The sequence below is a fragment of the Tiliqua scincoides genome, chromosome 4, assembly GCF_035046505.1.
Source record: "Tiliqua scincoides isolate rTilSci1 chromosome 4, rTilSci1.hap2, whole genome shotgun sequence".
Taxonomy (NCBI): Eukaryota; Metazoa; Chordata; class Lepidosauria; order Squamata; family Scincidae; genus Tiliqua; species Tiliqua scincoides.
The window spans coordinates 220,234,338-220,255,538 of record NC_089824.1 but is presented as its reverse complement, the minus strand read 5'-3'; the positions used below and the strand labels follow the sequence as shown (position 1 = coordinate 220,255,538).

Genomic DNA, 21,201 nt, shown 5'->3' with positions numbered 1-21,201 from the left:
CTGTAACCCTACAAATGATCACTAATGACTGCAAGTGAAGGTGAAGTCAGATGTAACATTTTGAGTCATAAGCATGATTTAAAAGCACCTTTACTTTCAGTTCAAAATTCTACCCTTTATTCATCTGGTGAGGTCTAAATAAACTGGCTCAGCAAGATTTCAGCAAAACACAGGAATGGGCATCATTAATTGAGTCTGCCTGTGAAATCACCAAGAAATTACCCTCCAATCTTTAGATGCATTTAAACAAACACTTGATAATTTTTTCTTCTTCTTAAAGAAACAACTTGACTGGCACAGTGTTTCAATAAAATTGGCAGCCCATCTCTATCATGAAGTGAGAGGCAAGACCAATATCTAGAGATGTTTGTTTACAGTGAATGAGATGGGGTTACAAGCCTGAAGGCACAATCTTGAATTGCCCTTGTGCCAGCGAAAGTCCCTTGCACTGGCCCGGAGGTGTCACAGAAGTGCCATAAGAGTGGCTATGGGTGGCCCAGAGCCAGGTGGGGCCAGGAGTCAGCACTTTGGCAAGTTCCTGACTCCTGGATGACCTGGCACAGTGTTGGGCTGTTCAGATCTGTGCCACCAATTTAGATGGCACAGATCCAAGTAGCCCCATTAGGGCTGCTGCTGCATTATCCGGGATATGGGAAATTAATTCCCCTTGCCCTGGGCTGAGCCACAGCCAGCCCCAACCCTGCACTGAATACAAAACAGGTGAGCTGGCAAACCTGTTCCAGCACAGGTTAGGATTGGGCTGCAAGTCTTACTGAACTCAGTGGGCTTACTTCTGAGTAACATCATAGTTTTCAAATATCTTTACCCATAGCTGAACCAGCACTTGATTGCAGGCATGTACATCAAGTTGCAAAAAGTGGAGCAGGCCTGGCTTCCTCCCAGAGCTTGTTCATGACATTATGCCTGTCTTCACTCAGAGTTGCCTTCGCAAGCCCTAGTGAAATAAGTGTGGATATGCAAGAAGAGAATGCATTCCAATGGGGCTTGTGTGGAAGAAGATGTGCTGCTAATCCAATCTCACATTGCTTACAAGGGCTATTAACAGTGACGCCAAGGACTAACAACAGAGCAAAACTTCACAAAGAATAGCACCACAATACTGAATTTGTAAGCAGCATTGTTACCCTTGGAAAAAGTGTAACAAATTGTGTATTTCATGAATACATTCATAAAAATATTTTCTTTCATTTTTAAAAAGCGTTTTACTTATCAAAACAAAATGTCTACTTGCTCAAGTAGCACTTTCTGAGGTAAATTTTTTTAATATTAAAACCATGAAAAATTCTCCTTGGTAGATATTTTTTAAACATACTTTACTACATTCCTGCCTAGTTTGGAGCTTTATCACAAAGAAATTGTGTTTTTTTTTTCCTTTAACCACCAGCTGTACTGAACAAATATGACCCTGGCCCCCCAAATGACGCCCACTGTCAAGAGGGCGAAAACAATCTCCTTTATCGACAAGGTGGCCTCACAGCACAAGCGGTATCCAATTAATGGGATTTGTGTTTCAGAGCTAAACATCAAGACAGTTTAAAGTACAATTGATAAAGCTGAATAAACATGCATAATGGATCATATTATGGTAGGAACAGAAGCAAAGACTCTGGCATGACACACTGAAGCATTGCTATGGAGCTAGAGTGCTCACCAGCCTACCATCTTTAATGCACACCTGCTTAATTGGCTGGGGAAGCATGCAGTAAACCCCACTAGATTTGCTGTTGTGAAATAAACCCAAGAGGTATTGTGCTAACCTCAGGGACACAAAGGAAACCCGAGAAACAGATTCAGAGGTGTTATTGTTTTAGAACTCAGTTTACTTGTTCCACATTCACCCCAGCTCACTTTTTCCAGTAAGGTAATACCTGCAGTTATATACCTCACCACAGAAAAACTCATCTCATATACTATATTAAAACAAAACAGAGTCTACATCTAGCACGAAACAGCAGGTCTCCATTGTCAATTACCTGCTATACACTGGATCATGAGGACGCTAGGCAAGTCAAACAACCGCTCTAGGATTTAAGATTCAAAGTAAATGTACTGAACCACTTCAATATTAACAAACATGGTACAGTTTTCGATGTACATCAAACCAAACGGCATTAATCAAATAGGAATAGTACAACAACATTGTAGCTTAAGATCTACCTTCTCCCACAGAAACTATCAGAGGCCCTTCACAACTACTATCAGAGGTGAGACAAGCTGTGACCTGGGCTGAAGAACTCTTTCAGGTGTGGCACCTGAGCTTTGCAATTCTCTCCCTTTCTAGCACTAGCATAAGAACATTTTTATTTTCCCAGGCCTTTTATATCTGCTGGCTTTTAATTCAGTTTTATACTGGTATGTTTAACTTGTGCAACTGCACAGTAATCATTTTGTTATCTATAGTCTATGAATCATAGGTCTTCAAAGTTTTATTTGTAAGTCACTCCAAAAATCCTTTTCAGACTGAAGAATCAGGAATCACAATAAATATCACTTTAGTAGGCCTAACTAAAAACTTGCTTTAGAGTTTCACAAAATTCTTCCTCAGGGTCAATATTTTTAAAAAAAAATGGGGAAAGGTTTTATACCAGTACACTTAGATGCAAGCTGAGGTCTTTGGACATGGCAAGTTTCAATGAGCATCTTGAAACTCCATTTTAGGGTTAACTCTTTTGCAAATAAGTCCTTTGCCCTCTACTTTGCCCTCTTTAAACAACATATCCTCCTTCACATCTTTTAAAATAATTCTATGAAACCAGTTCACTCTTTTCTTATTTTCAGTTGATTCCTAGGCTACAATACTATTCCTATTTGGAATGTTCCTCAGAAATAAAGAAGGCTGCAAGTATTATTTTGGAGGTTACTTTATGGCTTGTTATTTACTAATTTGTAAATTCCTATTGGAAACAATGTAAGCCTTTTCCATTAAAACTATTCCTTCAAGTACACTTGAAATATTCCTTTCAGGTTTGCTTCAGGTTTCAGGAGTTTTTAAAATGCAGTGAAATCACCGCCAGCAACTGTTCATTTTAAAAATGCAACCAAACTTTTTGTCAGTACAGGTCGTCCCTCATTATTCACCAGATTAAAAAAAAATGGAAAAATAGATTTAAAGACCCACTTCCAGGTTTCTTACCCTTCTGTTACTCGTAATGGAATAAAGTCGTGCCTTGACATGCGCAGGGGTTTGATTCTGGGACTCCCTGCTGATATCATAAAAAGTGTTAAATAAAAGCAGTTAAAAAAAAATAAAAAGTTTACAATTTTCAATTGTGGTTTAAAAACAGCTTTTCTTACTGTTGTAGAGAGGCAGTCAGCAATTAGAAATGTAAAGGACCCCTGCTTTTGCCTGGCTCAGCGGAAGAATGGAATGATCGCTTGCATGACTGTCTCTCTACAACAGTAAGAAAAGCTGTTTTTAAAAACTGTGATTTTAAAGGGATGCATTTTTTCCCTTCTCCAGGGATCAGCACATTCCTTCTCCTTTGCAGTGGCCATTCATGTTGAGTCAAATCCATGTATAACTAGGTTGGACCTGTACATCAGAATTAAAGAGCAGCTCAATAGTATAAACAAGGAACAGGGCTGGAGAGAGAGGCATGGACTACTGCACTGAGAAATCAGCTGCTTAACCCATTTTTGCCTGGCCCAAAGGTGTACATATTTGGTCCCTGTTGCAGATATGCAACATTGGGCAGGAATGGCTTAAGCAACTAGAGATCATGGCAGGCAGAGATAATTGGTCTAGTCAAAGTTAGAAAGAAGAATGGAAACAGCACACTTAGTGGCTATTCTAAAGAAGGTGTAAGTACACATAATAATAATAATAATAATAAAACTTTATTTTTATCCCGCCCTTCTCCCTAACGGGACCCACATATAGATAAGCAGCAATCTCATTTATCCAAAGGAAGATCAGAAGCAGAAGTGGGATAGGACTCAGGAAGTCAAAACCTAGGAAGTCAAAACCTAAGAAGTGTATACTTAGAAAAATGTTAGTGCAAAGGACTGAAAGCTTTTTAGAGGGGAAGAAGATTCTAGCCACCTTTATTTTACTTGGATTCATAATTTATTGTGAACCGCTTCAGGTTGTGCTGAAATCTTTTTTGTGGGATATGCACAGGAGACATTCATAGACATATACTCTATTTTGGCTCATCCAGCATTTATCTGCTATGTCCTTCGTAGCAACAACAATAACAAAAGTCATTTCTTCAGAGTATATAGTTTTCCCTTTTCTCTAATTTCCTATTTATTGAACTTTATCCTTCTGACTACGCTTTCTTCTCTCCTCACCTACTGTTTGGCAAAGAGCTGTGTAAATTATTTAGCAGTTGCCAGATTGTAAAATAGCAGGCTAGCTGTGCTAATTGGAAAAAAGAAAAAAAAAAAAGTACTTGCCTGCATAGTCAGTTACTTTTAAATGCAGAATTTGGCTAGTCAATAAAAAGAGAGATCGAGTTTAGGTTTTTCCTATTCAGAAGGCAAAGGTCCAAAGACAGATTTTGTTTTCAAACTGGCTTTGGTTTATGCCTGTAACACAGCAAAAGATGCAGCTGTTCCAATCCCACCCCTGGACTAGGGATCTAAAGGAATTTTTAAAAACAAAATAATAATGAAGAATCACTGGAGCAAAAATCCATAACATTCAGCTTCCACCCCCATAACTATGGCTGAGACAGGTGAAACTGATATTTAGCAGAAACACTTCTATGGAAATTGACAGATATTTCTCAGCAGATTGAGTTTCTCTGCTGACTACTTATGAATGCTTTAAAATTTTGAAAATTTTAGAGTTTCAGAGATTCTGTGAATATGGAGATCTAAAATCTCAGTTGTCTGCAGTTGTCTCAGAAATCTCAGTTGTCTGCAGAAGCCATGCTATAAAGAGCATTATTATAATTATAATTATAATAAAGAGTATTATTATAATATAATAAACCAGTAAAATAAGAGATAAAACATGTTGCCAGTCAAATTTTAAAGCATGCATAAATGGTCAACATACCCATAAATGGTCAACAAAAATGATCAACACACTCAAGTGTAGAATTTTAATATCCTCCTAACACTGAAGGTATGCCACACCTCCTCTTCTGAACGTCTGGAATCAGAACAGAAGGAAGAGAGACCACTCTTCAGCTCCATGAAAAACTCAGTTTACTTTTGTCATAAAAGATAGATCCTGGTATGGAAAACAAAAATAAATGCCTTAAACTCTGAAACGCTGCAAGTAGATATTAGTACCATTAGAAGATGTTGGGGCAGTTGGTAAAAAGAGCACAGCAACACAGGTAGAAGACAAACTACTCTTATAATAAAAAATGACTAACTACCACCAGGCTGCCTGCAACTAAAACAAGATGATGTACGTAAGGAATAAAAATTGAGGCTGATGTTAAAGCTCAAACAAATACTTACAGTTCTTAAATACTTATTTGTCAAGCATCTGGTTTAGGACCAGAGGTTCTAACAGCTTGGAACACATAGAGAACATAACCGTGTTTGCTAATTGGTCTGAGAGTACTAGAAAGAACTAACTACTGAGAGTCCAGTAGTGCCTGTCCATCTCTCTAGAAGTTCACTTAAACTGTCACAGATGATTGACAGGTTGGTAACTGCTGCATCATCAAACACTCCTACCCACAGAATGTTGCATCACTCTCTGTAGCTCCTGTAGCCAATGTTGTCTTTATTTCTAATAGAAGAAGTGCTTAAGCGGACTTTTACATAGAGACTGGTGAAGAAAATTGAGCACTCCATACAATGCATTGTGAACCACTTGTATGGTACAAGTCTGCAGCAGATGGTTATTAAAGTGGAGTTGCAGGATTTCTGACAATACTGTAGGCAGGGATAACGGAAATGATAAAAGAATCTGAACTAATAGCATCAAAAGCCTGAGGGGAAAAAGAGGCTAACTTGCAACAGTTGCTCAGGTTCTTCTCCTTTGACCCTAGGATAATTCCACAGCTTTCTTTGTTCAGGGAACAAGACATTTCCCTTCAGACACTTCTGTGTCATCTTTTCTCTTCTGAAAAACTACTGGAGGTGAATGGACTGTGGCCATCACCACACTTTGCAGTGGAAGAGTAGATGATCACCAGTGGAAGAGAAGTTGATCACCAGAACCTCCTATTGTGGTTTGGGAGGGGGTAAGGTGCAGCACATCCCAGGGTGTTTTATCTCTTCAGGAAGTAGGCCACAGGACCTCTATAAATCAGAACCATCTTCCCCATGTTTTTTTTGTGCTGAGTGACACTTGAGAGGGTAATTACCCGTATGTCTTTAAGATGCCTAACCCTTTAAGGAACAGGAAGGAAGGTAGCAACGTTAAACTTAAGATTGCACTGGTGCTGGGAATGGGATGGTTGTTTTTTTGTTTTTTGTTTTAACTTGCCTATAGCCAGTGCTGCAGTCTTAAGGGGTCCATGGAGCACTCTAAGAAAAAGAGTAACAAAGTAAAAAATGGGCACTTTTGGTTTGTGCAATGAAATAGAAAGTGACCTTTTTTCCTTTCTGTTAGACTTTTGCAGGCACAACGAATCCTGCAGAGGGCTCCCTGGACCTCCCAGGACTGCAGCACTGGCTACAGGTAAGTAAAAAAAATCCTCCCAACCCTGGCAGCCTCCCCCCCCCCCCCAAAAAAAAAAAACAACTTACAGTGCTCCCAACTCCCTTGTAGGAGTTTGGGAAGCACTAGTCTAGACTTCTGGGAAAGAAGGATCCCCTCCCCTGAGGTGTTCATGATACAAAAAAGTTAACTAATTTAGAGGATGGGTACTTAATATATGTTTAATATACCTTCCTAGTTCTGCTATAATGAAAACAAAGCACAGTCCTGTTATTCTCTGCATAGCACAATCTTAAGCAAGGACAGATTATTGGCACATGCATGCATCAGGTCAGTGGTTCTCACACATTTAGCACCAGCACCCACATTTAGAATGAGAATCTGTCATGACCCACAAGAAATGATGTCATGACCAGAAGTAACATTATCAAGCAGGGAAATTTTTAACAATCCTAGGCTGCAATCCTACCTATGCATACCCAGGAGTAAGTCCCATTTACCATGATTGTTAAAAAAATATACATAGTAGCTTGTTCAAAGTACAGGTCTGTAACATTTCCCCAAATGCAGTCACATGCCATAATAGCATCAAATATGATATGATATATGATATGATATGAAATGTTATGAACAAATACATTTCATGTTCTCACACACATTTGCACAGGTACGTGAAGAACCCTGTCAGCCCTGTGTAGCTTAACAGAACACACAGCATCCTCACTAGTAGACCCACTTTCAAGGAAGCTGCTCAGTCTGCTGAGTGAGAAATGCTTTGTGTAGAGAAAGAAGAGTCATGCAGAATCTCACAAAGCCCTATTCCATCTGTTAATATTTCTTCTTCAGCAGCAACCATTTTCTCTTTCATCAGTTATGGGCATATAGTGCGACCACTTCCTAGTGTTACAATGTCACATTCAGTGAAACATGCTATGTTTGTTTGGAAAGACAAGCCTGGCATGCTGCGGAGAGGTCAGCCTTTTGGGCAAGTTTCTAAGTATGCCTGCGTTTGTTTGCTTGGGGAAACATTTTCACAGACTGGCTAATCCCTGAGATGTCCTGCAGAAAAGTAGTTTAACAATGCTCGCTTCCCATCGGAGCTTCATTCTGCTATCTCTGCTATTTCCTTGTATGCACAAGTCCCGTGCCTGTCTGCTAATAAGACAAAAGTGAGCCATAATCCCAACAGCCCATTTATACATGCTACAGGGCTGTACATACATGTGACAGAGCTCACTATCGGCTCTTCCGAACTATACTTCCCACAAAAGGAAAGTATGAGCAACTCTGAAACTACTGAGGAATATTAAAATCCGTTTGTAGCATGACATTGCCTTTCGGTAAGGAAAGGCACGTCTTTTAAACAGTAGGAGTTGTATGACAATAAAAATATCTGCTTAACCCAATTTTGCCCAGGTGTACACATTTGATCCCTGTTGCGTATATGCAACGTTGGGCAGAAATGGCTTAATGTGTAGATCTGGCTATGTTGCCTGCAATTAATTCAGTCAGGGTCTTGGAAAATAACTTCAAAACACAATTTGCAGCATAAGATGCCTTTTCTATGATCCATCACAGCCTTATGTAATACGTATACCATGACAAATTAAATATGCAAGTATTTATTATTGAAATGATGCAGAAGACAGCCATCTTTACAAAAGGTTTGTGATGCATCATTTTTGTTAAGTAGCTCTTCTGGTCCAGAGTGGGAATAAGCTAAAGTTTTGACAGCAGAGAGAGTAGGCTACAACAGCTTTGCAAATTATTTCAGTAATGATCACCTTCCTTCTGCTTCACAAGTCTGTGCTCACTCATGCCATGATGCTGCATAGTGATTCTGCCTTCTTTAGTATCTCACAGCTATTAGCTCTAACATTACAAAGAAAATAAGAAATTCTCAGTGCTGCAATGTACTAAACATAGAAAACCACTCAGTTGTCCATGGGGCTTGGGCTATCTCCCTACCATCTTATCTTAAAAGGGCTACAAAAGCCTCATATGCACTTGCCCAAATTCTGTTGTCTGTATGAAGACATCATAGTGCAGGGAGTCTGCAAGTGCAGGTCCCCACAGAGGGAGAGAGAGAGTGTACAAGCAAGCGTGAGTATTCACTCCTCCCTCACAGGTCTTCATAACAAGTGCACTTTGCCACTTGGGTCTGCATAACTGCTAATTACCCAGTTAAGAAAACCCAGGCAAGGTTGCTTTAATTCAAATGCACCCACAAATATCTTTAAGTGCAGATAAAACAAATGGCAAATACTTATTTAGATCCTTTGAAACTACTTTTCAAACATGCTGGATTTTGCTATTTCAGCAGGACCATACCAGGACTTTGGGATTTCTATGATACACAGCTCTAAGTTACTGTCTATAAAAACTAATTTTAAACAAGATATTACAAAAATATTTAATGCTGTCATCTATATACTGTCTATATACTAATATATAGATATAGATATAGATATATACTAATAGCAAACTCACAAAATTGAGTGCCTATCAGTTTGAACACAGGGTCACCTACAGATAATGGGTTTTGCACACTTGAGGGGCTCTGTAAGTTCAGTGAAGCAGATATGTTTGTAAATTAAAAAGGACCTAACTCCCCCAATAAAAAACCAAACAAAAAAGTTTACAATTCTCTGCTCACTTTTCTGGGAGTAAGCCCCACTGAGCACAGTGAGACTGACTTCTAAGTAAACATGCAGAAGAATGTGCTGTGAGAATGCTCAATAGCCTCTACAAGCCACAATCTTGACATGTCAGCTGGAAAACACTATAGCAACTACATAATGAAGGGAGGAGAGGAAATTGACCTGCTTGAACCAATTGGGTATTTGGGTTCAAAATACATCATTCAAATATTAAACGCCTAATAAAATATGAAGCCTACAAATAATTCAAGATGCTATTACAAAATGCCCACAGGCACACAAAACTGTATCTACATAGTAGATGCTTCAAGTTATATAGGCTTGGATCCAGAAAGCAGCTTTGGCTCATGCAAGGAGCTCATACTAGCCCAGTGGAATCCCTTGATCTGTTCTGTCTGAGCAGTCAATGATGATGCATATAAATATAAAACAACCTACATCTCGCATTTACTTCACTTTCAAACATGGTTTTTGCCACATGGAAAAGGGTATTGCTTTCAAGACAAAACAAGTCTAAAGCCTCCTTCAATTATGATCTTGGTCCCCATGCTGCCTGATCCCCACCTCGCACATTTGGAGGCCTTCTCAGGGTCTTAGAGGTTGTACATGGTATCCCCAGCCTCCAGAAGGCCTTCTGAGGCCTCAGAAAGGCCTAAAAAGGTCATTTCTGGTTTTCAGCTAAAAACTGGAAGCGACGTTACCAGAGGCCTTCCACAGACCTCAGAAGGCCTGGGGGGGGGGGAAGGGTGGTGGTGGAGGGAAGAGGGTTGCAGTGGTGCCCCCAGGTGATGCCCTGCAGCATTCCACCACCACCACCCCGACTCCCTTGGTACTCCAGTGGCCTTCTTGCTTCCACAGTGCTTTGGCTCCTGGCCATAGAAAGCTGGAGGTGAAGAGAGCTGTGATTTGAAAACATAACTTAAAATATTGTTTGAGTCTTTAAGCCACAGATTAAAATATATTGTAGGATCTAGTCCCAACATTTCACTTTCACCTGTGGAAAGCTTCTTTAGGGGGTTATAAAGAATTTGTATCCTTTCATTTGTTAGCTGGCCACCTGCTTAACTGCCATCTCCTGCTTGAATTTTTAAAGGCATGCTAATACTCTTTTGCCTGTTCAACATCACCACCATTTCTTACATAGGTTTCTCCTCAAAGTTTTTTATTCTATTATATTTGAATCCTAGAAGCCAGGCATTAGTTATACTGAGAGTCTCTTCTTTTTTTGTTCATATTGTTTTTGAATTTGAATGGCCTCTCTATAGATTCTAGTATGTTATTGTTGCACTGTAGAAAGATCCTGAGTCTGATTAAAATTTATTTGGTGACCAATTCTCACAGCATGCTCTGCCACTGCTGATTTTTCATTTTGCTCTAAACGGTAGTGGCATTCTGTGTTCCTTTAGTAATCATACTCCTATTTGATATGAGTTATGATTCTTTCACTCCCTTAGCAGATGGTCAGCATTCAGTACTGCATTGTGCACTGGGATTGGTGACAAAGTATTACTCCAAGTAGAACATGGAGCTAACCCAACAAATTTCTGATTTTCTTACTCATCATCAGATTCCTGATTTTGTTCAATACTACTCAGCAGTTCTTCAGCTACTGGCTTACAACCCAGATAGCAAACTTTCACATGAGTATTGAGATTTTTTTGGGTACCAAAGCCTTTACCACAGAACAGACACATGAACAAACGGTCACTGGAGTGCACAGACATAAGATGCCGGTTTAAGTCAGTCTTGTCTCGAAACAGTTTCAGGCAATGAGGACATTGCATCTTCTTCCAGTTGAAGTGAATTGTTTTTTCATGCCTGTCCATGTTGGATTTTAGTGTGAAGCTTGCAGGACACTTTGGGCACTGGAAACGGGCAAAGTGACCAGGAGTGATGTGCTCAGTCAGCCCAGTCAACACTGGCTGAGAATAGTCAATCACATCAAAAGGTGCAATCATCGGAAAAGTATGCTCATGAATGTGTTCTTTCAGCTTTTCCACACATTCAAACATTTTCCTGCAGAAAGCACAAGTCAGTCTCTTGGGAACAGAAGACTCCAAAAGCAAGCAATCATGGCCCAGGTCCAGATCTTCAGTCTGTACAATGTTTATATCTAGAACCAGAATGCACAAAAGTTAATTTTAAATTATATACTTCAACCATTAATGCTCAAGTGATGTTATTTTCACTTACCTGTGTCAGAGCTGTCTAACTGCCACAATGCTAAAAAACCATCATAGGTGACCTGCAAAGGAAAAATGCAATCAAGTTAATTAACACTCAGGATTACTTTTTAACAGTATATTAGAACGGTGTTTGAAAGACTGGAGTCGATTAGACATCTCAACGTTCCACTAATGTTACAATGAATGCACCATTAACAATTACTAATTTTTTTAATCACTATAAGAGATATAAAACAGAATATAAAAAGATATCCCTGCACTCTACTGTAGACAGGCTAAATTACCCCCCCCCATCTCTAAAAATTAAATTCTGGTGCTGTGTCTTTGTTTCCTCCCCCCCCCCCAGTGGTCTGTATTTTATTGCAATTCTAGATAGTGAACAGATGATGAAATTAAGTCATTTTCAGAATTTGGATGGGATGAAGGAGCATTTATCAGTGAAAACTTTAACCATGACAAATTGACCTTTTCTCTTTTTCTAAATAGGGAATCAAATTTTACTTTTTAAAAATGAATTGTGAATATTTTAAGCTACAGTTTACAAGATCAAACACATGGGCATCCCCAAAAACTATTTTTCTACAATGTTATTTCACATTTAGAATAGTAAAACCAGAACTGGAATAATTTCAGACACCCTATTGCTCAGGCTCCCTGAACACTAGTGCTTAAAAACCTCTCAGTTATGTACAGTTTGGCTCTCAAACACACATAGTTCTGACTACTAAGAATTTGAAGGGTAGTTTTTGTTTTTTGCCCTGAACCACATATGCTTTTGACTATATCCAATACTTTAGAAGAGTATTCATTCCATCAAAAGGTTAGAAAGGATCTGAAGTTCATCTTGACCAAAAACAGTTTTACTGCAAGATTGACACTGCAGATTTCAATTCTATTTTGTGAAGAAAGGCACCAAATTGCTTTCTGCAGTTTTGTATTTTGGCACAGTTCCATGGAGCAGGGTAGGAGGGTCAGGTGATGGACAGACAGCATTATGGAAAGGACAAATAAACCTAATCCAGGTGCAAATTTGATTAATTCTGAATTTTTAAATATGTTAGCAATTGAAAATTTAACTATCAGGAGCACAAATGTTTACATGCACAAGCATTACCTTAATCAACTGTGATCTTACCTGAGATGAAGACATTACTCTTTTTATAGCTTCTGGAGATGCATCACCAGAAGTGGTGATAATGGCAAGGGGGCTCTGAGTGGCAAGGTGTGATGAAGGCAGCAGAGGAGGTGGTGCTTCCACTTTGCCATCACATTCACCCCTTGACCGATTCAAGTTGGTGCCAGGCCCTGAGGAACACAGGAAACGAGTCTCACCCACATGAACTAGCACCAGCTAGTGGTTTTTTACAAAAGGCTGGGAATCAAAAGTTGCAGCTTAATCTTCTGTCAGTGGGGAGGGAACGTAGCAGTGCAGAGATTCCAGGCACATTGTTTATTTTAAATAGTCTCCCCACCCAAAACTGTGGCAGGATTCTATCACATAGCAGCAAAACGGTCACTAAAGAAAGTCAAACAGGAAAGAGAACACAAGGCAGCACAAACATGACAGCAACACTCCAAAAATACAATGATTTGATAACTGTATTTGATTAACCCATAGCCAGCTCTCCTGAAGAGTTTAGTCACACATACAAGATGTTTTTCATCCGCACCCATTTTCAGAAGGTCTCTCAAATTTTTTGAAAATCAAGAGTTTAAATCATAGCAATGATTTTAAAATACCTCACTTTTACATACTGTACTGCCCTTCATACAGAAGGCACAAATGTAACCTTGACCTAAAGGAATGAAGACTGCTCTAAAAATACTAGTGAAGATATACCTAATTACATAGTTAAACCAAAAATTTCATAGTAATTTGAAAAATTTCTTTAAAAAGAAAAACATATACATCAAAACAGAGTCAAAGACATTATTTTGCTTCAACCATTATATAAGCTGCCCCATTTGCAGCTACATAAGAGGAAAAGAACCCATGTCCCACTTATGAAGTTCTGGTATGCCCAGCATTGGAAGCTCCCATCACACATTTAGTTTATTTAGGGTTGGACCATAAATAGCATCTTTGCAGTGATGGTGGGGTGTGAAAGACAACATAAAACAAGACATACCCCACAATTTCTGAAAATGTGAATCAATTATATAGAAATCAAAATCACTAAGACTATGTGTTTTACTTGTAACCAATAGTTGCTATTACTACAAGAAATTCCTATATAGAGAACATTACAGTTGGAAGCATTTAACAAAGAAGATCTATTACAGCACAAAAACAGTCTTGTCATAGTGGGTCAATTCAGAGTTATGAGAACGCTACTGAAAGACAGCAATATACATGATCTTGAAGGTAAAACTCTCTAAATGTACAAGTAGCAAATAGTGTATATTCTGTTGCCAAGAGCATGCATGATAGCCCAATGCATCGAACTTATAAAACAGGGATCCCCAGATTCTGGCCCATGGGCTAGATCCAGTGCCCTGCTTTTCCCTCCCCTCATGTGAACAGTGTTTACTATTCCACAGGGGAGCCTTCCTTCCCCACCACTGATCTCCCCCAACTGCGCTCTGGCCTGCTACTTCTGGATTCTGTTGTCCCAGCAGTCACTCTGCCCCGATTTCCAGGCAGACACAGATAGCCGGGTGAAGTTTGGGGGAGACTGGCTGTGGGGAAGAAAGGCTTCCCAAAGGTGTGTGCCGGGGACACCTTTCCTGCTGTGCAGCAGTGTCCAGTTTGGAGACTGCCAAAATAAAACATCACTACAGTGAGAATTGGTCAGGAACTGCTTAGACATGAACAAAACAGATTATACTTGACTGAAATGGTTTATGAGAGCTTCTTATGATGTGACTGAAAGACTTGCAATGCCATCAAAAAGAGTAATGTGTACAGTGCCAAATGGAGTGTATAGTTGTTGACAAAAAGGAAGTTGGAACTCTGGTTAGCTCTATATGCAAAGAACATCAGTCCCAACATGGTTCATCATGCTGATGCTGAAAGGGATTAGGAGAAACCATATAGCAGAAGGGAGGAATGCATTGGCCCATAGTCTGTTCTCAATTCCTTAACCAAGCTCACCATGCAAATAAAATTTGTTTAAAAGTTATTGACACTTGTATTGATAGTTTTCCTGGCTTCAAGAGTGGTAAAGTGTAATTTCCTTTTGTGTGTGTAGCACCATATCTAAATGACAAGGTTTTAGAGCAAAAATTATATTCAACATTTATCTTGAGAGAAAAATGTGGTTAGTGCTAAATTGTAGCTAAATAGTAGCAGTACTCAAAATGTTTACTGCCATAAATTATAAACACTTGAAATAAAATTATGAACTGTGGCAAATTTATGGAGAAAGCGTTATCCTAAGCTAGTTTTAATGTGATGTCAGCACACAATTTCACCTTCAGGAACACATTTGTTTTCAAACTGTGTTCCAGGGAAAATCAGTAATGACACAAAACTTCAGGAGAAGGACTATAGCTCTGGAGTAGAACATGTTTTGCATGCAGAAGGTTCTAAGTTCAATTTCTGACATATCCAGGCAGGGCTGGGAGAAAGAGAGAGTCTGGAGAGCTACTGTTCAGTGTAGACCAGCAATTTTCAATTTTTAATCTCACAGCACACTGACAAGGTGCTAAACTGACAAGGCACAACGTCAGTTTTTTAAGGATTCTATTTTATCATTTTAAAAAAATGTACTAGGATTGTATTTAAAGTACATTAACTAAAATTTTACTTGTTGAGTGTTTCACTTTCAGCCCTATTATTTCTGATTCTGTCAACTTATCTTCTTCTGCAACAGTTAACTCAGTTGATTCACACACACTTAACACAAACTAATCTCTCACCCATGCCAACAAAGACGCATCATGATGGGAAATACTCAATGCTGAAAATACTTTGCAGTGTTTTTACTCAGCAATAACAAACTTTATAGATTTAAATTGTTAAGATTTTTGTCCATTCAATGGAACTAACCTCCTCCAAAAAGCCACAACCATGACTCTTTGGGGTTTTTGATTGGTCTGCTTAGCTGTCACTTGTGCATTTCCTGCCTAACACACACGTTGCCTACTCCCTTCTGCTACAACAGGCAACCGTGTGATTGTAAGGGTCTCCAACTTCCACATACTAATCAGTCTGGACCTGAATGAACCCAAAGTCTTCCAACATCAGTAACAGAAGGGTAATTTATTTCCATACAGGAAAACTCAGCTTCTCCCTTACTAGCTGGGGGAGATTTTATAAGTAACATAACTCCCTCCTCCCCATTTAGCCTCACAGATGCTTTGAAGTTCCCAATTATAGGCTCAATCACCCCAGGTCAAGAGAGAAGAAACAGTTAATATTTAAAGTAAAACAGCCCTAATTCTTACTTTTCCATGACACAGACTTCAGTTGGTGTATATTAAATAGCTCCACCTCTCACTATTTGAACAGGAAGCTTGGGATTGCTGAGACATTCAGAGTTTCACTCAGGTACAGAAATAACACAGTGAGATAAAGAAGTTGAACAGGTCAAAACATGTATATGTTTTGGAAAGGCCACAGAATACTAATAAGTGACTCTTTCCCAAATTCCCAAAGTAACCTTTAGACCATCGATGGTACACCAATGTGCTATGACACAGCAGCTGAAAATCACTGGTGAAGACCAGTGGTTCTCATACATTTAGCACCAGGACCCACTTTTTAGAATGAGACTCTGTCAAGACCCACCGGAAGTGATGTCATGACCGAAAGTGACATCAACAAGCAGGAACATGTATAACAATCCTAGGATGCAATCCTGCCCATACTTACCCAGGAGTAAGTCCCATTGACTACCATTGTTAAAAATATACATAGTAGCTTGCCTTTTCAGCCACAATAGATGCTGTTCCAGAACCACCATTCAGAGCACGATACTATAATCTTCCGAGACAGAAGGTTGCCAACAACAGTAATAAGGCCCATAGCCAGGGAGACAGACCAGGGACAGACTACACTTGCTCCCAGTGTGGAAGGGATTGTCACTCCCGAATCGGCCTTTTCAGCCACACTAGACGCTGCTCCAGAACCACCATTCAGTGCGCGATATCATAGTCTTCCAAGACTGAAGGTTGCCAACAAGCTTGTTAGAAGTACAGATCTATAACATTTCCCCAGATGCAGTCACATACCAGTGTAGCATCAAGTCTAATAGATTAAAAATAAAATATTGAAATGAATGGGGACCCACCTGAAATTGGCTCCTGACCCACAGTTTAAGAAACACTGGTGTAGACTACACTGCGCTAAGTGGATTAATGGCCCAACTGAATATAAGGCAGCTGCATAACTGCATATATGCTCAGGTTTTTCAGGAAGGCAGGTTTGTCAGCCAATACCCATCTGTAGGATAGTGGTGGTGATATTTCAGTTCAAGCAGGACAACAGGACTGGCCATCAGTGCTCCAGCCTAGAACACGACTTAAAACTCATGGCAGTAACTAGGGCTTCATAGCAGGTGTCAATCTGAAACAAATTCTCTGAAGGCAGGAACTGAAAGCCATGGACCTACAGCATCAGAAGATTTATCTCTATAATGGGAAATTATAATTTTATAATTACATAAAAGAATTATCTATATTATGGGAAAAATCAGAGATATAATGTTTCCAGAAAATGAGTCATGTGGAAACATTTTTTATTTAGAATATTTATATACTGTCTTCTCTCCTATAAAAGTGGGGTGCCTAGTGTGGTTAACAGAGATTAAAATAGAGAAATTATAAAAATGATTCATATTAAAATGGATAATATAAGCAAGAAAAACAACAGAACAATTAAAAAAGAGCAGCACATGATAAAAACATAAAAACCTAGTCCCTCACTTTACAGTACTGAACAGCAGCAGCCAAAAACTCTGGGGACGGGGGAAAGAACACTAAGCAGAAAACAACATCTTCAGCACCAGCAGGAAGTTAACAGAGCTGGTGCTGATCTTAGCTGAAAAGGTTGAGCGTTCCAAAGTTGAGATGCTATTAAAGCAACAATCCTACCCCCTTTGGTCATCAACCTGACCTCAGCTAGGGATGGCATGCACCGCAGGGTCCCCTCTGATGACCTTAGTGGAAGAACCAGTTGATATGACTTTCTTTTTCCCTTCTTTGAGACAAGTTATGATTTGAAGGAAAAGTGAAATACATGCAATTTTGTTATCAGATCTAAATTTACTTAACAATTTTTAGAATATACCCTGCATTATGTATTGCGTAACATACAAAATTATACCATGGTATAAATATACATGCCGTAAGTTTTATTCAATTGATAATTATAAATCTAGCTTATACTGGAAATGAAACAAGCCATTGTAGCTCTAAGGTGTGTAAACCTCTTAGTTTTTGCCAGCTCGGAATATAGCAAAAAATAAAAGTGGGGAAAGAAAAACACAAAATCCAGTCAGTTAGCACTGCAGCAAACAGGAGGATGCTTTTTATTATTTTGACTTAGAAACAGTCTTCTCTCCATGCAGGATAACGTCAGTGTTATTTAAAGGAAATATAAAAGCCTTTAACCAGAGATGACAGGGGCAAGTGCATTCACCATAAGCAAGACTCTACAAACTGTTTCCAACCTACTGTCTGCCTTCAACATAATAAAGCTGAGGTTCATTATGGGGAAAAAGGCAGGGCAAAATACTGCAAATAAATAAATAAATAAATAAATAAATAAATAAATAAATAAATAATCACATTATCAAGGACTATCAGTATATACAGATACCAAGTTAAATTGTAACATGACACTGTGAACTTTTCGTTTCAATAATGCATCACCACCACCACACAGTGGGTGCAGACTCAATGCAAGGACTTGGTCAGGTTGGGCAAATGAACAAGAGTGCATGCTTGACAGGCAATGTAGTTAACCTCCCCAAAAAAGAGGGTTACTGCCTACTCACGCTATAAGCCTCCCCTCTGGGACCTGTTCCCTGGCAAGACATTTGCTGCTGTTGTCCACAACTGCCCAGTAAGCTTGCTGGGATAGGGCTAATGGGGGCTGACAATCATGGGTTCAATCCAGGAAATCAAAATGGCACCACACACTTATTGCAGTGGATGCCCCCCTAAAGTACTGCCAATTTGAAACTTAAGACACAATTGCAGTGATATCCTTTTTTAAAAATTTTTATTTGACATACATTAATGTGATGAACAAAAGGAACAGCATAAAAATTACAAAATCACTAATAACTATAGACAATTTTATTAAGATAAACATAATTAAAAAATTAACTCAAAGAAAAAAAAACTGCTAAGCACAAAGAGCTCCCCTCACATACACTCGTAACTCTTTCTTTTTGGGGGGCATTTATTCTCTTACCACAATTGTAGTGATATCCAAACTCAACATATTGAGGTTGAGGCGATCCCTCAAATCTGTTCTGAAAAATCAGTTCTGAAAATCAGTTCTGAAAGATCAATAGCTTCTAACACTGAATTTTCATTGTTATTTCCATGGACGAGAGAACTGAAGATTTGCGCAGATTGAAACAAACCTCTACTTTTTCACAGATTAAGTACATTTTAGCTTAAGTACAGATCCCTGAAATGTTACTTAAGTAGGGGGACTGGCAGGAAACTCCTAATCATGTCTACTCAGAAGTTCCACTGAATTCAATGGGACTTACTCCTAGGTAAGATTGCAGCCTTAGTGTGCAATCCTAAAACATTTTCCAGTACCAACATAAGGACAATGCAGCTCTGAGGTAAGGGAACAAACATACTCTTACTTTGAGGAGGCCTCCGTGAGTGCCACCCAACTGCAGGATATAGCACACATCCCATTAGCACAGCTATGCCAGTGCTGGAAAGTAGATTAGGATTTGGGCTTTAGTGTACTCATTACTTCCCTTTCTTCAAGTAACCTAGAATCTCTCCCTAGAACAGGGGTGGGCAAATTTTGAGCTTTAGGGCTCCTGGACCTTTAACAATTGTATAAAAGAGGGAATTTCAGCAGATGCCACTTGACATCTCAAAGATAACAAGCTACACCTGCTGAAATTCCCTCCTCTACACAACTGTTAAAGGTCCAGGATCCCTAAAGCTGAACGTTTGTCCTCCCCTGCCCTAGAGGAGCCATAATTAGGGCAGAGCTTGAGGGGCACCCACCCTTGGAGTTCCACCAAGCAGGGGTGCATGACTGCCCCAGGCTCTGCCCTAATTATGGAGAAGGTGTTGTGCCCAGTCTCTCATACCCGATTCCCTCTCCTGTGGAAGCTGAGAGCCTCCATGGAGAGGGAGTGGGGAGTGCAAAACAGCTTCAGTGAGTGCCCCTCCCATGGGGAGAACCCAAAGTGATCACCCCCATGTTGCAAGGCAATCACCTCCAGGCTCTCCCCTTAGGGTGCGCTGGTTTCATGCACCCCTCTCTCTCCCCATTGCAGACTCCCAGCCTCCACGGAGAAGGAACAAGGCATGAGAAGGGGCTGCAGTATGCTTCCCCTTCTCCATGGAGAACCTGGAAGCAACGTCTCAGGACATCAAAGCCCCAAGCACTGCTCCCTCCGCCCCCTTCCCTGTGGAGGCTCCCAGCTTCCATGGGAGATGGTACAGGGTGCATGAGGCTACCCACAGTGCCTTCTCCAAAACTAGGGCAGAGCCTGGGGAACAGTCACGCATCTCCACTTGGTGGAGCATCTGTGGCAGATGCCCCTCAGGCTCCAACCTAGTTACAGCTCTGCTAGGGAGTCTGGCACCAGGGCAGTCTGTTATGGCTCTGCTCCCTAGAATGCACCAAATATACAGTCAACTGTGATGGTGGCTGCTCATTTTGAGAAGCAGAAAAGGATTTGCAACAGTAAATTTCTCCCTAATTAATTACAAAGTTGGTTTAATGAGAGTTGAAACTGAGTACACAGGCTAATTCTACTCAAGCTTGGGTTACTACACTAGGGTCATGATTAACTAAAAATGCATGTTCTTTTATTAAAAATGTTGAGACCAATGTAAGTATCAAAATGCTTGCACCACACAATTTTGCTGTGGATGCTCCCTCTTGTCCAGCACATCAAATTTGAAAACTTCAGACACAAGTGCAGCGATATCCAAATCAACAAACTCTGCATTCAGCAATCTCTCCCTGATAGCTTACATAGGCTATCAGATAGTTTCTGAAGGAAAAAAAAGTGTCTTGCTATGTAAACGCAGATTATAAATCACAGATACAAAGAACTCTTACTGAAAAAGCATAATCCTACTGCAGGATAGATTGAAATATCAGTATCATAGTAACAGGACATAAAGTCTTTGTTGAAGGTATAAAATTAATGCATAGCATGAAAAACCTATAACTACACAGAAGAAATTATCGCAGCTAACCTATTCTTACAGTTTTGAAAGTATGTTAGTGAATTTCACTTAATTTTTATACAAGAACTGAGGCCCAAATACACTATATGAACACTTATATAAGCTGTTGCTGTGAGCAGTTGGAGTGCATGCATGTATTATGAACACAAATTGCTAAATTCATATTCAAAATTTATTCTAGAAAATCAATAAAGTATTTAAAAGATCAACTGGCAACATTATTTCCTTAGTTCATTTCACAACCGTTCTGTGAGCTGGATTTGTTCAATTTTACAGCTATCAGCTAAGAAGAGGCGGCTTACCTGAGGCCAGCCAGTATGGGTGAGATCAGCCATAACTTAGAAGTTTGGTCTCCCGAGTTCACAACTCTAGTTATTAGAATAAAGTATACAACATCCATGGTAACAAGTTC

The 21,201-nt window shown here is 39.6% G+C and overlaps 1 protein-coding gene across 4 annotated transcripts in view; it reads right to left on the bottom strand.

The window, feature by feature from the left end:
- ZBTB46 (zinc finger and BTB domain containing 46) overlaps positions 1 to 21,201 on the bottom strand; it is an 86,766-nt gene that overhangs the window by 19,195 nt on the left and 46,370 nt on the right. For 3 of the 4 annotated variants that reach the window (XM_066623266.1, XM_066623265.1, XM_066623264.1), the window contains exons 4-6: positions 12,574 to 12,743; positions 11,446 to 11,497; positions 9,541 to 11,365 (exon numbers count right to left, since the gene is read on the bottom strand). The exons of the other annotated variant lie outside the window; for it this stretch is intronic. In XM_066623266.1, coding sequence (XP_066479363.1) covers positions 10,806 to 11,365; positions 11,446 to 11,497; positions 12,574 to 12,743 — 782 coding nt within the window. In that variant the 3' untranslated portion in view covers positions 9,541 to 10,805. Of the gene's footprint in view, positions 1 to 9,540; positions 11,366 to 11,445; positions 11,498 to 12,573; positions 12,744 to 21,201 lie in introns of those variants that run through there. 4 annotated transcript variants of the gene reach the window in all.